At 20.6% G+C, this 16,962-nt stretch overlaps 3 protein-coding genes across 3 annotated transcripts; 1 reads left to right on the forward strand and 2 right to left on the reverse strand.

The window, feature by feature from the left end:
* Nucleotides 1-534: 534 nt before the first annotated feature.
* On the reverse strand, nt 535-2,407 carry PADL01_0722800 (kelch protein, putative; the record flags this gene model as incomplete). The annotated part of the gene is made up of 4 exons (XM_028681267.1): nt 535-546; nt 805-870; nt 1,041-1,204; nt 1,354-2,407. 4 exons carry the CDS (start codon nt 2,405-2,407, stop codon nt 535-537), a joined length of 1,296 nt encoding a protein of 431 aa, XP_028537662.1.
* A 3,097-nt stretch (nt 2,408-5,504) lies between these two features.
* Nucleotides 5,505-11,006, forward strand: PADL01_0722900 (kinesin-19, putative; the record flags this gene model as incomplete). Its single annotated transcript, XM_028681268.1, has 1 exon — nt 5,505-11,006. The coding sequence occupies one exon, from the start codon at nt 5,505-5,507 to the stop codon at nt 11,004-11,006; it is 5,502 nt and encodes a 1,833-aa protein (XP_028537663.1).
* Nucleotides 11,007-11,807: 801 nt separating this feature from the next.
* Nucleotides 11,808-15,986, reverse strand: PADL01_0723000 (exonuclease I, putative; the record flags this gene model as incomplete). The annotated part of the gene is made up of 1 exon (XM_028681269.1): nt 11,808-15,986. One exon carries the CDS (start codon nt 15,984-15,986, stop codon nt 11,808-11,810), a length of 4,179 nt encoding a protein of 1,392 aa, XP_028537664.1.
* Between the last annotated feature and the right edge of the window lie 976 nt (nt 15,987-16,962).

Below are 16,962 nucleotides of genomic sequence, written 5' to 3' on the forward strand. Positions count from 1 at the left end.
TATATTTTTTCCTTATTCCACTTTTAAATATTTATATCAAATATTATTTAAAACTAAAAAAATTATACATATATATATAATATATATAAATATTTTTATATTTTTATATTTTGTTTATTAAAAGGAATAAATATATATGTTTGGAACAAAAATACCAAAAAATATATAATTATTATATAATTTTGTTTTTATATTAATTTTAATTAATCTACAAGACCATTTTTTTTTAAAACATATATAATAAAAAATAAAAAATTATTATATAAAGTATAATATATATAATGAAATATATATGTATTATTTATTTATATGTATATATATATATATATATATATATATATATATATATATATATGTATATTCTATTTTATTTTTTTTTAAATACATATAATATAACATGTAATTAAAATTTTTTTTTATCATAGAGACTACTTTTAAAATGTCACCAAAATTGTAAAAATGTATTATAAATTATATTTATTAAAATTTTTTTTAATAATTTTAAAATATGAATAAAAAAATAAAAATTATATCTTAAGTTTTCGCCTGAAAAAAAAAAAAAAAAAAAAAAAAAAAAAAAAAAACATAGATATATTATTGTATATATATAGGCATAATATATATAGATATATATTATGTAATAAATGTTACACAATATGGAAATTTTTTTTTTTTTTTTTTTTTTATTTCTTATTTGAATAAAAGAGTCCACAAAAAGATAATATCAACATATATAAAACATATATTTAAATTATTAGGATTATTAAATATTTCTTTTTTTATTATTTTTTTTTTATTTTATACATTATTATTTAGTAGTTCCCAACAATTCTTTTTTTCATTGAATATTTCAGCACTATTAATAAGGTCCTATAAAATAATAAATAAATAAATGAATAAATAAATAAATAAAAAATATATAATACCATAACATTTATGTATTTGTTATATTTATGTTTATTAACGTATTTTCACAAAATGCAAATATAATATATATTCATATAAATTATGAAAATAAAATATTTAATAAAATATATTACCCCTTTATGTTTATTTATGCCTCCATATACCACCAAATGATTTTCCCAAATAAAGGCGACCATATTGGATCGAGGTAAGTTCATATTGGGGCCGTCAACCCAGTTATTAATTTGAAAGTCGTAAATTTCGACTGAGCTTAAATTTTTAATACCTGTTGAGCCACCTATAAAAAGAATATAAATAAATAAATACATACATAAATACATAAATACATACATACATACATATATATATATATATATGTTGAGGCACAAAAATTGTGTGGTGCTTTTTCCATTTGCCCCCATCTATTATGTAACAAATTATTCTTACCTATTGCATATATTTTTCCCTTAAAAACTATAGTTGCTAACCCTAGGCGAGCTTGTTTCAATGATTTACACATAACCCATCTCATATTTTTCTCCTTCAAATTTAACATTTCTACACTTTTATGAACTTTTCCATATTCCCCAATTCCATCTTTTCCACCTATAATAAAAATCATGTTTTGAAAGAAAATAGCACTAGCTGAATGTCTGACACAATTAAGTGGAGGTAAAGATCTCCAAGAATTTATTTTACTATCAAAATATTCGACACTTTTTAATATTCTTTCATCTCCTTCTCCACCTAATATAAATAAATCATTATTATCTGTACATATACCACAAAAATTCGATCTTGAAAAGTGCATGATGTTTATTTGTTTCCATTTTTTATTTTCCATACAATATTTTTCAACTAGTCCATATTTTTTTTTCCCATCTGTTCCTCCAATGGCTAGTATACACCCATTTTTTGTTAAACATAAAAAATGACCATATCTGAAAAAGGGTAATTTCTTTATCCTTTTTTTTAAAACATAATTGTCTCTTTCATCAATTGATATATTCATAGATATTAATTCATTGTTTGAATCTACGTTTTTTTGTGAATCGTTGATGACATAAGAATATACAATATCTACCTCATTATTATTTTCTTTTATTTTCTCTTTATTCGTATTACATGTATTGTCTACATCTTTATTAAAATAGTCTAGTTCATCTGCTATGGATATATTTTTATAAAGATCACAATTATTCAATTCATTACTATCAAAATTGTATATGTTACTACTATTATTATTATTATTATTACTATTAATACTTTTATAAGTATTCGTATTATTGTGTGTATGATTTATTTTATTTATATTATTTATATTTTTTATATTATTTATATTATTTCGATCATTCAGAGTTAACGATTTTAAAACACTATTTTCATTTTTTAATATTTTGTCCTTTTTTATATCTTCCAATATATCATTACTTCCCTTATTAAAAAATTCAATTCTCTTCAAATTATCATCTGAAGAAATATCCTTACTCAAGACATCCATTTATATTAATTTGTTAAATGCATATGATCAGCATATAATCATAAGAAAAAAAAAATAAAAAATAAAATAAAATAAAAAAAAAAAAAATAAAATAAAATAAAAAAAACCAAGAATATGCAATTATGTCATAAAAATGAGAAAATAAATAAATATTATATATATATATTATTCTTATTATTGTTTGTTTGTTTTTTTATTTATTTTAAAGAAACAAATATAATGAAACGATAATATTTATAAAATACTACGAAACATAATATTATAATATATATTTATATATATTATGTTAATTTAAATATATTCATGTGGCAAAATATGAAAATTTTAATTGAATACTATAAAAAAAAAAAAAAAAAATTCAAAACCAAGACTGGAATAATTTTCATATTTATATAAAGAACAAAAAATTAAATACTTAAAAAAAAATAAAAAAAATTATAAATAGTGATCATTATAAATTTATACTTTTATAGTTCTCATTAATTAAAAAAAAATTATCCCAATGAAATAATATTAAGATTAAACAAAAAAAAAAAAAAATTTTTTATTTGTAGAATATAGCTATTTTTTTTTTTTTTTTAATTTTCTGTACTTAAAATTATATATATTATTTAACACATATATATATATATATATATATATAATGCATATACAAAAAAAAAAAAAAAGAAAAGAAATTTTCTATTAAATTCTCACAACACATAAAATAAGATGAGATCGTTTACAAATGTTGTATAAACATTAAAGGTGTACAATTTTATTTCAATTTATTTATTTTTTTTTTTAAAAAAAAAAACCTTTATTATAGAAATATATTTTCAAATATAACATAAAAATTTTGTAATATATTGAAATTAAAAATGTGTATTTAGTATTTATAATAAAAAAAAAAAAATAATAATTAAATAATTATGAATATATATATAAATATATATATATATATATTACATTTTTAACAACATATAATTATTGTACAAAAAATGCATGATAAAAAAGAGAAGAAATATAATTACATAACATATAATGTATTCGTTCATATTTGTTCTAAATAAAAAAATATATCTTTTTTTTTGATGTGTTATATAATAGCATAAGTATAAAGTATTATCGATATGTAAAAATATATATTAAAAATTTTTATAATAATGAAATGAAGAATAGAGCTTCAAAACATTTTAGTAACACAAAAGGAAGCATAAAATATATACTACATATATATATATATTATTATATATATATAATTTTTTTATAAAATATACATATATAAAAATACTAAATCTGGGATATATATAAATCAATCCAATTTCATAAAATTTTGACTATCTATTTCTAATCGAATAAAATTTTGTATTTTAAGTTATCAATACAAAGAAAATAAAAGAACTATTCTGTGGAATATATATGTTTATTATATATATATATATATATATATATATATGTATTTTTTGTTATATATACTTGGAAATTAACAATATATACTTGTTCAACTATAATCAATATAAATACTATTATAAATTGTTAAGTTTGTTTCTTTGGATATTGAAAATATAATATTTCAAATTTTATTATCATGTTAATTCATAACCACTGTTTATTTTATTTTTTCCCTATGATTTATAAAGTTATATATTATATAATATAAAAAGATTAACATGAAAAAGAAAGAACAATCAAATCACTCTCTCCCTCCAGGAAAAAAAAAAAAAAAAATTACGACATCAGCATTTAACTTTTATACAATTTATTGTATTTATATATTTTTACTATATTCTCATGAATGACAAATTCTCGTGGCATATTTTATTTTTTCTTCATACGAATGACATATTATCTTATAAAAATAAAATAATATAAAACAGGTGTAGTAAATGGCATAATTTATTTTATTTTTTTTTTTTCTTCAATATATAGAGTTGTAAAAAAAAAAAAAAAAAATTATCCAAAGTTAAAAAATTAAATGTGCATAAAATTTGCAAAAAAAAAAAAAAAAAAAAAAAAAATAGCTTAAATAAGACCAATCAGCTAATGAAAAATAATTACTTTTATATTATAAAAAAAATAAGACATTTTCATTTACATTTTTTTTTTTTTTTTTCTATTCTTTTTGTTTCTTATTTTTCTTCTTAATTTTTGTTTTTTTCATTTTGTTTTAATTTTTATTCCTTTATTTGTTTCATTTTTGTTTTTTATCCTTATTTATTTATTTATTTATTTATTTTATTTTTTCCTGAACAAATAATAATTATAGCTATTAAATTCTACATGGGAAAAAAAAAAAAAAAATGGTGTGTGTAAAGAAGCTATTATATATTTTATGTATTTTACAATTCTAAAAAATTATTAACATGTTAAGGTTTTATGAACATGTTCATAATAAATGAAGATTTTAATAATGTTAATAATATATATTTTGTTCTATAAACAACTGTAGAAGTTTACATATATTTATGAACAAGCATCTTTAAGGCCCAAATAAAAAAAGAAAAAAAAATAATATATATATATGCATATATTATATTTATGGATTACATAAAAAAGGAAAGAGTTAAATCATTAACTTATACATTATCCTTTCAACTGTGATAAGGTTGAAGGCATATTTTAATATGTTGACTTTTTGTTGTTTACATAGATATATTAAAATGTTTAATCTGTATTGTTAATTGTTATTTTTTATATTTTCCATTTGATAATATATATATATATATATATATATATATATATATATATGTTTATTTATTTATTTATTTATTTTAGTTCAAAAGAAAATGTGTAAAATGGGAAAATAATGACAAAGTAAAATTTCCCCTTTTTTTTTTTTTTTTTTTTTTTTAAATCCATTTTAATGTTGTTAGAAGGTTAAATAATATGGATAACAATTTTTAATGAACCCAATATTTTAACGTATATGTATATATATATGTAATAGACATGTAATTGTTTTTTGCATTAAGTAATATATAAAGGGAAAAAAAAAATTGGACTGTTAGAGATTACTTCATATAGACAATTTTTTTTTTTTTTTTTTTTTTTTACTTTTATTTATTGATTTGTTTATTTTATTTTATTTTTTTTTTTGTTGAAATAAGGTAACATAATGAATGAGCCATGTGCATCTGAGCAATGTAAACATTTGTATTCATCAGATTTAGATAATAAGAAAGGACCAGATATTCATTATAATAACTTCGATGATAATAATGGTATTGATAAAGATCTTCAAATGTATGATAAAAGTATAACTGTTGAAATAGAAAGTGATCCGGAATATTCTGATAAGAGAAATAAATGTGATAAGGAATATTCCAAACAAAGTACCTTAAGCATAGATAATAATGAATCAGAAAGTGTAGAGGGATATACTTTGAAATCTACAAATGTGTGTATAGACGACAAGAGCATTAATAATGAGATAAAGAAATTAAAACAACCAGATGATCTTGTTTTTTATAAAAATGAATTAATATTAAATAAGCGTATTAGTGACTATGAAGAGAATGTAGAAGATATGAATACACTTACTAAATCTGATTATTTTGAAAATGTGGAAAATAAAAAAGAAGAAAATAATGAGAACAAAATAGGTAATGTATGTTATTCAAATTATACAAATGAGAAGAAACACTATGATATATATGGAAATATTAAGGATACAAATTTAAATGAATTATATAATGAAAATAAAAAAATGAACATAAAAGATATAAACAAAGGAGAGAAGAACAAAGTAGTTGAGAATAATTTCGTGAACGATAAAGAAGATGTAGTAATATTGAATGAAGAGAGGCAAAAAAATATTGATTTTTTAACAGAGAATTATGAAGAAAATTTAGAAAACAATTTAGATATGAATTGGAATAAATCTCAAATAAAAACATGCATAAGAATTAAACCGTCAGATAAGGCTGAATGTGAATATGGAAAAGCTATAACGCAAATAGGAACAAATAAAATATTAATAAATTATGGAGTGACAGATGAAATTCGCAGGAGTGAATTTTTGATTGATAAAGTATTTAATGAAGAAAATACACAAAATGATATTTGGAAAAGTATTTGTTTTTGTGTTGATTCACTTTTTCATTTTAAAAATACAACTGTATTTGCTCATGGACATACAGGTACTGGTAAAACGTATACGATGATAGGTCCTGATATTATGGAATTGATTAAAAAGAAAAAGAAAAAAATCCGCTTGCCTATAAGAAGAATACCACCAAATGAATATTATCCAAATATACCTAGTATAAAATTTTTAAATAATAATAGTAGTAATAATAATAGTAATAATATTATATATGATAGGAAAAGATCATGTTCTCAACCTATATCTCATTTATTACCTAGAACAATAATGCCTTTAGTAAGTACCAATTCTGGTAGTTACAAAAAAGGAAATGATACCTCACATAATAATAATATATCATATTGTAGATATAACAATAAAAATAATATAGAGTGCTTTAATGAAACTAGTTATACAACAAAATATGAAAATTATAAAACTTTTACAGAGTATAAAAATGAATATAAATATAATGGAAAAGATTTAATGGAGGAAATACGATATGTTTTGAATTCAAAGAACAAAGGTATGATACCTAGAGCTTGTGAAGAAATAATGAATCGATTAACGTCTATAAAATTATCATACGATAATGTAAGTAAATTAAAAGATAATACACATAAAGATAATACAACAAATATAAATATGAAGGATGAAAAAAAGAAAGAGATTTTTAAAGATGTGAAGGTATATGCTTCTTATATGCAATTATATAATGATAGAATTTTTGATTTATTAAATCCTTATAATGAATCAGCACCTTATTTAAGTACATTAAAGTCGAAATATGTGGGTAATAGTAATAACAACAATTACAATGTTAGCAATAGTAATAGTAATTGTAATAATTACAACTCTGGGAATGGATCTTTTGTGTCAGGTTTATTGACAGTTGAAGTTAATAGTTGCGAAGAATTAATTGAACTTTTAATAGATGGAACTAGTAACCGAGCTTGCCGAATTACAAAAACCAATGAAATGTCAACTCGATCACATTCAATATATAAAATCGAATTAAGATACACGAATAATTCAAAATTTGATAATGTGAAGTCAGGTAATTTATTATTAATTGATTTAGCTGGTAATGAAAAATATGCTGCATCTAATGAGAAATTATATTCCACAGAAGTGTGTTCTATCAATAAAAGTTTATCTGCATTATCATTATGTATAAATGAATTATCAAAAGGTAACAAAAATATTAGTTATCGAAATTCTCTATTGACTAGATTATTGCAAGATTCTTTAGGAGGCTCAAGTAAAACAGTATTTATTTGTACTATATCTTCATCGATGAAAAATGCACGCGAGACCTTATCTTCTTTAAAATTGGTATCGAAGGCAAGGAAAATTCCATTAGGCAACAAAAACTATAATTCTCATATGTATGAAGAGGATATAAAAAAATTAAAAAGAGAATTATATTTTTTGAAAAAGTTTGTTTTTTTTCAATATATTACCAATAAGTATGAGAGTAAAAAAAGGTTACAAAATATAAAAGAATTTTATTTGTATAATTTTATTAATTCAAAAAAAGAAGAAAAGGATATTAGTGATATAAAGAAAGGGGAACAGATGGATAGTATTTTGTATGATCATGAAAAGGAGGAGGTTAATAATGAGGAGGATAATGATGAAGTTAAAGTTAAGTTTGACGTGAATAAAATTATGAATACATTCAAAGGTATAGAACAAATTTACAGCGACTATGAATTTAAATCATTCAGTTCTTTATTGGCACAATGGAATTTTAATAAAAGTAGCATTAAAAAGGCGAAAGATAAATTGTGCAATGTGAACAAAAAAAGGAAATACTTGTGGTTTTATAAAAATGGAAATATGAATAAAAGGAGTATTTTGAATTTTATAGAGACGCACACTATAGATTATGAAATAGAAGAGGGGGAAGAAGATGTGGATGAAGAGGGGGAAGAGGATGTGGATGAAGAGGGGGAAGAAGATGTGGATGAAGAAGGGGAAGAGAATGTGGATGAAGAGGGGGAAGAGAATGTGGATGAAGATGTGGATGAGGATATGAAGGAAGATTTAAGGGAAATGAAAAAGGAACTTCAAACAGAACTCAAAAATGATGATAAAAACTTAAAAGTGATGAGCAGTGTAAATGATGAGAATGATGAATATGATGAGTATGATGAATATGATAAATGTGATCAATATGACAAATTTTCTGATGAGCATCCTTATTATTATCAAGATGACGCTGAAGAAGATAACATAAATCAGGATATGAATGAAGAAGAAAATATGAAGAATGATATAAATTATGATAATAAACAGACGGTTAATGATTATAGTGATACAAAAGTTTATAATAACATTAATAATAAAAATGATGAAATTATAAATGTAGGGAATAAGGATGATGTTGATACAATGAGGGATACATACAAGTATATGAAAAATGAATATTTTGATTTACTTCAAAATGATACTAAAAATTTAAAACAAAAGAAAGAGGAGCAGGAGGAGGATGATGATAAAAATAAGAAAGAAAAAATAAGTGAAGATTTGATGAAATGTATGAATGTAGGAGAAAGAAAGGAAAGTATTAAGAACATCAAAAAGGAATATGATATGCCTTTGAGTAGTATTAAGTATGATTGCAAATTATTAGATAAAGAAAAGAAATTAATAAATTCAAATAAAATAAAAAAAATTAATGATGGTGATAAAATAAAATCAAGTACATGCTTGAATGGAGAAAAAGAAAAAAATGAAAAAACAAATAAGAATAATAATAGTGTGGATAATGAAAAGTTCTACATATCAGATTTCACTAATCTTAGTAGTAGGAAGAATTCTATAAATAATGTTGGAATAAATAATTTGGTCATTAATAAGATAAATAATTTTCATCATATAAAAGGATATACATGTGATAAAATGAGTAATAAAAAAGAGGTGAATGATAATAATAAAATTATGTGTGAATTGTTAAGAGAGGATAGTAAGTATCGTAAATGTGGAAATAATAAATATTATGATGATAAACAGATTTATGTTTATGACAATGCATATAATTTGCTAGATAGAGAAAGGTCGGTAAGCGAAAATTTTTCTTATAGTAACTTGAAAAACAAAACAATCATTGGAAAAAATTTTAAGGATAAGTTTTCTTATTATATTGAATTTGATAAATATAATAGTGATAATCATAAAAATTATGATATAATTAAAAATTGTGCAAATGGTGATAAAATGATAAGAGATACAAGAAGAGATGAAGAGACTTATGTTCCTGATAGTAATAATTTTTCAGTACGTTCTGAACGATTGAAAGACTTGAGGAATGATAAAAAAGATGGAACACAAATATATGTGAAGAAAAAGGTGACTAAGAACCAACTTATAAATGAAATTGAAAAGAGCTGGTTAACATTTGAAAAGAAATTAGAAAATAAATTAAATGTGAAAAAAAAGTATATAATAAAAGAAACAGATGAAGGGAGGAAAATAAATGATGATGTAAATAATGGTATGGATAATATTAGTGCATTAGAAGAAAATAGGAAAAAGCTGGAACATTTGAAAAATAGATATGGACAAATGTTGAGGGGTTCACAAAACAAAAAGAATGATATTAACAAAGAGTTATGTTATAATAAAATGAATATTGATTTAAATGACAGTGATAAATTTAAAGGGGATAAATATAAAAGGGATAAATATAAAAGTGATAAATATAAAAGGGATATACATTATAGAGGAGAATATAATAATGATATATATACTAATAAGAACTATCCACATCTTGATAAAAATGATTATAATACTACTCATCATAATCATAACGAAGTAGATAGTAGTTTGAACAAGTTTTATTATGTAAACGTAGAAAAGAAAGACACAGATATTTTTCATTTATTACATAAGGTATATAATAAAAGTAGAAAGGACCAAGAAATATATGATATGAAAGAAGAGAATAATAATATAAATATATCACATAATGTAGTACATAATAATGTGAATACAAGTATGGAAAATTATTATAGGAACTTTTTAAAATCTGATAAAGTGAATCAAAATGAACAAACAGAAATAGCATATTGTACGAATCCTTATGTAAGTACTAAGATGCATAAGATGAATTTTTTTTATCTAAATGACAGTAAAAATATAATTCCTTCCAAAAATGGGGATACAAAAAAAAAAAAATGTGTTCAAAAGAAGGATTATTTGTTAGTAGATGAGAATAAAAGGAATAATTATGTGAATAATTTGGTTCCTTACAACCACTTGGTTAGTACGAATGATAGCACAAGAAAGATGTATCACATTAGTGATGTAAATGAGAGATATCAACCAAGGGGAGAGATTCATTACATAATATCCAATGAACATAATAATATGAGTAATAAGAAGAGTAATATTATTTATGGAGATAATATAATTTCAAATGATATTCACGATACAGGTGTATTAGTATCACCAGCTCAGCATAGTCACAATAGAACCAGTGCTTTTATTTGTATGCCAAAATATGGATCGATTAGGAAGTATGTATAAAAAAAAAAAATTAATAGATGAGAAAAAAGGATGAATAATGAGATGCATATTGGGATAATATTAAAAAAAAATAAAAAAATATAATCATACTTTGATATATATTATGTCACCATGAAAAAAAAAAAAAAAAAAAAAAAAAAAAAAAAAGAAAAAATAAATAATAAATAATAAATAATAAATAATAATATATAAAAAGACATATATCATAAAAACATTTTCTTATTTGTTCTTGGAAGAGGTGCAACATATTTATTAAGCACAAATAAATAAAAAAAAAATATATGTGTATATATGTGAATATATATGTATATATTTTAATCTATTTTTTTTTATCTATCTTTAATTTTGTTTTATTATATATATATATATATATATATATTTTTATTTTTGTAGTGATTCTAAATTTTAATTGTTTAGTGTTTTAATTTTTTTTTAATGTTTTTTTATTTTTATTTTTATTTTTATTATTTTTTTTTTTTTGCTACTAAAAATTATTTTAATATTTACAGATTGTCTAAATTGTAAAAAATAAAAAAATATAGTTTGAAAAAAAGTGTCTCTCGGCATATTGGTTAATGGAAAAAAATAAATAATATATAAATAGTGTAAAATGAAAATATTAGAATGTATAATATTTTAAAAGTTGCTAGGTACACAACAATTAAATAAAACAAACACACACATACATATATATATATATATATATATATATATATATATATATTTATTTATTTATATTTATATATATGTGTATATATATACAAAATAAAGATGTAGTGAACGGAGGTCATTATTTTGCATTTATAAATTATGATCAATGTAAGGATTACAATGGTTAATATTTTCCTTCTCCTTGAAATAATCAAAAGTATTAATTTTTTGATTTTTTGGCTGATAGTTATAATTAAGATTTTGAAGTATATATTCCACATTAATTTTTTGTGAAGTTTCTTTATTTTTTTGTATATTTTCATATTGTAATTTGTCTGTAGATTTTAGTATAGTGTTGTGTTTATATTGTGTATTTTGTTCTGTGAATATATTATTAGATTTTACATTTTCGTTAGAAATTTTTGGTTGATGATTATTTGATGGGATTATGATTGTATTATGATTTGAAATTTGTTGCTCATTTTGTTGTACATTTAAATTTGATATATTATTATTTATTGTAATTATATTATCACCATCATCCTCATCATTTATTAAAGAAGATATTTGTGAATGATTGTTTTTATTTTTTTCTTTATTAATTGAATTATGATTAAATTGTAATTGTTTTTCATCTTGAATTAATAAAATATCTTTTTCTAAGGTATTATTATGATTTGTAAAACTTAATTTATCATTTTTATCTTGACTTTGTAAAGAAACAGCAAAATGATCTTTAATACTATAACTTTGAGGAGTATTTTTAAGATTTCTTTTTTTTTTTTTTTTTAATTTTTGTACGTTTTTTATATCTGAATAGTTATCATTAAAAGAGTTTATGTAATCTTCTTCAGAATATTCTACAGAATAGTTTAGTGGTGTATTCATAAATATATTTGTAAGAAATTTGTCATTTTGTATATTATCATTACAATTATTATTATGATCATTAAGTATTTTTTGTGTACTATGTATATTATGATTTTCATTTGTTTTTTTATCTACCCTTTTAAAAAAATTAGTGATCCTTAATTGACTTTTAGAATTAACATGTTTTGAAGGAGTTTTATTTTTATAAGATGTAAGGGAAGATTTCCTACTTTCTTCTAAAGTATTTCTTAACAAATCATTTTTTTTTTTATCATTTATTTGTAAATTAATTTCAGTATGTTTATTAATTGAGTATGTTTTATTTGTATAGAAATCTTTATTAAAATTTGTATCCTTTGTTTTTTTATCATTTAAAGAATTTTCCTCTATTACATGTGATAAGCTTGTCATTTTATTTTGTATACACTTCGTTATAAGATTGGGTGTATTATTTGGTATATTAGGACATTCATTACATCTGTCATTTTTTAATTCATCACATCTGTCATTTTTTAATTCATCACATCTGTTATTGTTTAATTCATCACATCTGTCATTTTTTAATTCATCACATCTGTTATTTTTTAATTCATCACATCTGTCATTTTTTAATTCATCACATGTGTCATTTTTTATTTCACAATATATATCATTTTTTATTTCACCACATGTGTCATTTTTTAATTCACCACATATATCATTTTTTATTTCACCACATGTATCATTTTTCTCTTCTGTCATTTTATAACTTTTTAGATATTCCACCTTATTATCTCCTTTGCAATCTTGCTGCATATTTATTTGCCCCTCAACATTTAAAAACTTACTAGGTGTGTTTATATCTTGATCTAATGTTTTAAAAAGTAAAAAGTTTTTTTTCATATTTTCATAAATATTTTTCGCACTTTTTATTTGTACAAATTCATTTTTTTCATCATCCATTTTTTCACTTTGATCATTATTAGTAGTACTGATATCATCGCATATATTTATATTAACTTTATTATTATCATGTTTGTCATATGTTTTGTTTATATACTGATCATTATGTGTTTGTATTATATTATTAGTATGGCAAGGATTGTAATTGTTATTCAAAAGTTTATCCTTTTTTTCGCATATTTGATAATTATTATCAGGCATCAAAAGTACATTCACTCGTTCAGAGTTCAGGGTTTCATCATAAGTAGAACTTTTTTCACATATATTATTATTTTTTTCCTTGTCATTAACATTTTTATTATTCCAATCAAGTGTTTCTATATGTTGTATTGTTAAATTATCTTGTGAATTACTGGGAGAGGTATGAATTGAGGTTGTTTTCATTTTTTTTTTTAAATTGAATGATGTTATACAATCATTTATTTTTCTTTTATTAATATATTCATTACTAGTTGGTATTGTTTTGTTTTTAAATTCATTATATGTTATATTAGAAGTGATATGATTATATTCATTTATTTCGTTTGATATGTTAGTATCTTTATGGGTGAATGGACGAGATATATCTGTATGTTGAATAACTTCTTCTTGTGTTATAATATTATAAAAAGATGAATTAACAAAATTGTTTTGTTCATTTTTTTTATGAACATTTTCACTTTTACAATTATTTGGAATATGATTATTTTGAGGATCCATAAATGCTGGAGGGCAAATTTCTAGATACTCAAAACATTCAGATGTAAAATCTTTAAAAATATTTTCAAAGGATGTTGAATTAGTAGATTGTGTGTAAATTGGATGGTTATTAAAAAAGGAAGAATTAACATCATTTGTATTAAAATTATCACAACTTTTGTTGTATGTATTATCATCTTTGTTGTATGTATTATCATCTTTGTTGTATGTATTATCATATTTGTTGTATGTATTATCATATTTGTTGTATGTATTATCATATTTGTTGTATGTATTATCATCTTTGTTGTATATATTATCATCTTTGTTGTATGTATTATCATATTTGTTGTATGTATTATCATCTTTGTTGTATATATTATCATCTTTGTTGTAATCATCCTCCTTTATGTGCGAAGAACTCAATGGGATGTCATTTATTTCAGGATAATTATTTAAACAGTTATCAATTTTTAATAAGGGGTCATATAATAAAGATGCTTCTGTTATTTGTTTAATAAGCATATGACTATTTTTATTTATAAATGATGATTTAAAAGATTCATTAATTGGAATATTTTTACGTAATATAAAATCATAAACTTGATGATTTAGAAATGCATTTTTAATTTTTTGAAAGGTATTGATTAATTTATCAAATGTATTTAAATTTTCTGGTATTTTATTTCTCCATCTATCATTCGAAATAAGAAAATGGAAAATATTTTCTATATTTTTATGTTGGAATATTAAATTATATGCAGTTTTAATACCCATTCCAGTTATATGGAAATCATTACTATAATCACATCCACTTAAAACACACATAGCCAAAAACATATCTATATTAAAATATTGTAATTTAAATAATTCTTCAGGCCAATGAAAGTGTTCAATATATTGTTTCATTATATTATCACATTTTGATTTTTGCGGATTTTTTTTTATATTTGATTTTTTTTTTTTTTTTTTTTTTTTTGTTTTTTTCTTATTGTTATTATTTACAATATTTTTATTTTTTTTTGATATATTTATATATTCATTATTATTTGGAATATCTTCATCATTATTTATAAATTCTAAGGAAGATTCTTCATCTAATGACATATCTGAATCGTTATCATCTGAATTTTGTAATTTTTTAATAGGTGTAATATAAAATTCATTATTACTATTAGATAATGGATTTTTTATTTTATTGATTATATTCCAATCAATAAGATCATTAATAGGCATTAAGCTAATTTCATTACACTCACCAGTATTTTTTAATTTATATAATACCCTAGGACAACCATAAACTAATAAATCACTATCTTCACTAATAGCACATGATATGAATCCCATCCTACATAAATAGGATAATTGAGCATCAGCTTCATAAGGAGAAATAATATAATCAATATTTTTTTTTTTACAAAAATCTTTAACACTATCAATTATTTCTTTAGAAACACTTATAGCTTGTATACATTTCTTTAAAACCATTTCATTAGTTCTTGGATTTTTTACTTTGCTAATTATTTCTTTTAATTCCATTTTTGCTTTTTCTCTTCTATTCTTTCTTATCATATTTTCTTTTTTTTTCTCAGGTAATTCTTCTCCATCAAAAACAAAGACCACCTTTATATTATGATTAAATATTGGTACTAGCATTTTCTCAATAAAACTTAAATAACTATCATTATATTGATCAGTGACAATATCATAAGCACAACTAATTAACCCACGATGTATCCAGCACATTATATCCACTCCAACCACTTCATTTTCATATTTGCTAATATGTGAGTTCTTTATTATGGGCTTTAAAAATTGTAGCAAGTTTGATATCCCCATAATTCATAAAAATGATGAAAGAGTAAAATGACAAAAAAAAAAAAAAAAAAATATATATATATATATATATATATAATGTGGATAACAAATATTGTTGAAAGGCTAATGGTGCATATTATAATATCAAATAGGATAATACATAACAATATAATATAATCTTTTATATTATTTTATTTTTTAAGTGTATATGCAAAATGGATATCACATTTTAAAAGTGCTGCATATATTTATTGTTAAGGGGTTGACAAAAAAAAAAAAAAATATATATATATTTTAATAAGACATAACAAATAACAAGATAAAAAAAAATAAAAAAGAAGGTAGGAATATAAACATATACAACTTAAAATAATATATAAATAAATAAAAATATAAATATATATATATTTATTTATTTATATTTATATTTATTTATTTATTAAAATGCTAATCGTTATTATAGCTAGCTTATTCCAACAGATATATGCAACACTGTCTTGATTATTTTTTTGTTTCCTTTTTATATATATCATATTTTGTTTCATAATTATATAAAAAAAATATATATATATAAAGATATAAATTTGATGCATTTATATTTTATATATTTTTTTCATATTTATATATATTTTATTTTGTTATAGCAGCTTATTTTTTATTTTATTTTTTTTTATAAGCTTAATTCATATTGGTGTATTTTCCACTTTCTCTTGTTATTTTATATTAGCATAATAAAATATAAATAAAAATAAACACATAAAATATATATATTATATAATTAACATATGAATATGATAATATTTTACCATATATATATATATATATATATATATATAATTTTAATATTTAAATAAATTTTAAAAAAGTATGAATGTTTTATTTTTGAATTCAAAATAAAAAAAAAATATATATTTATATTATATATAAATATAATAAAGTTATAAATTAAATATGTGTTAATGAACTATATGAAATTATTTTAATTTTAATTTTAATT

Source organism: Plasmodium sp. gorilla clade G2 (genome assembly GCF_900097015.1).
Source record: "Plasmodium sp. gorilla clade G2 genome assembly, chromosome: 7".
Classification (NCBI taxonomy): Eukaryota; Apicomplexa; class Aconoidasida; order Haemosporida; family Plasmodiidae; genus Plasmodium; species Plasmodium adleri (nom. inval.).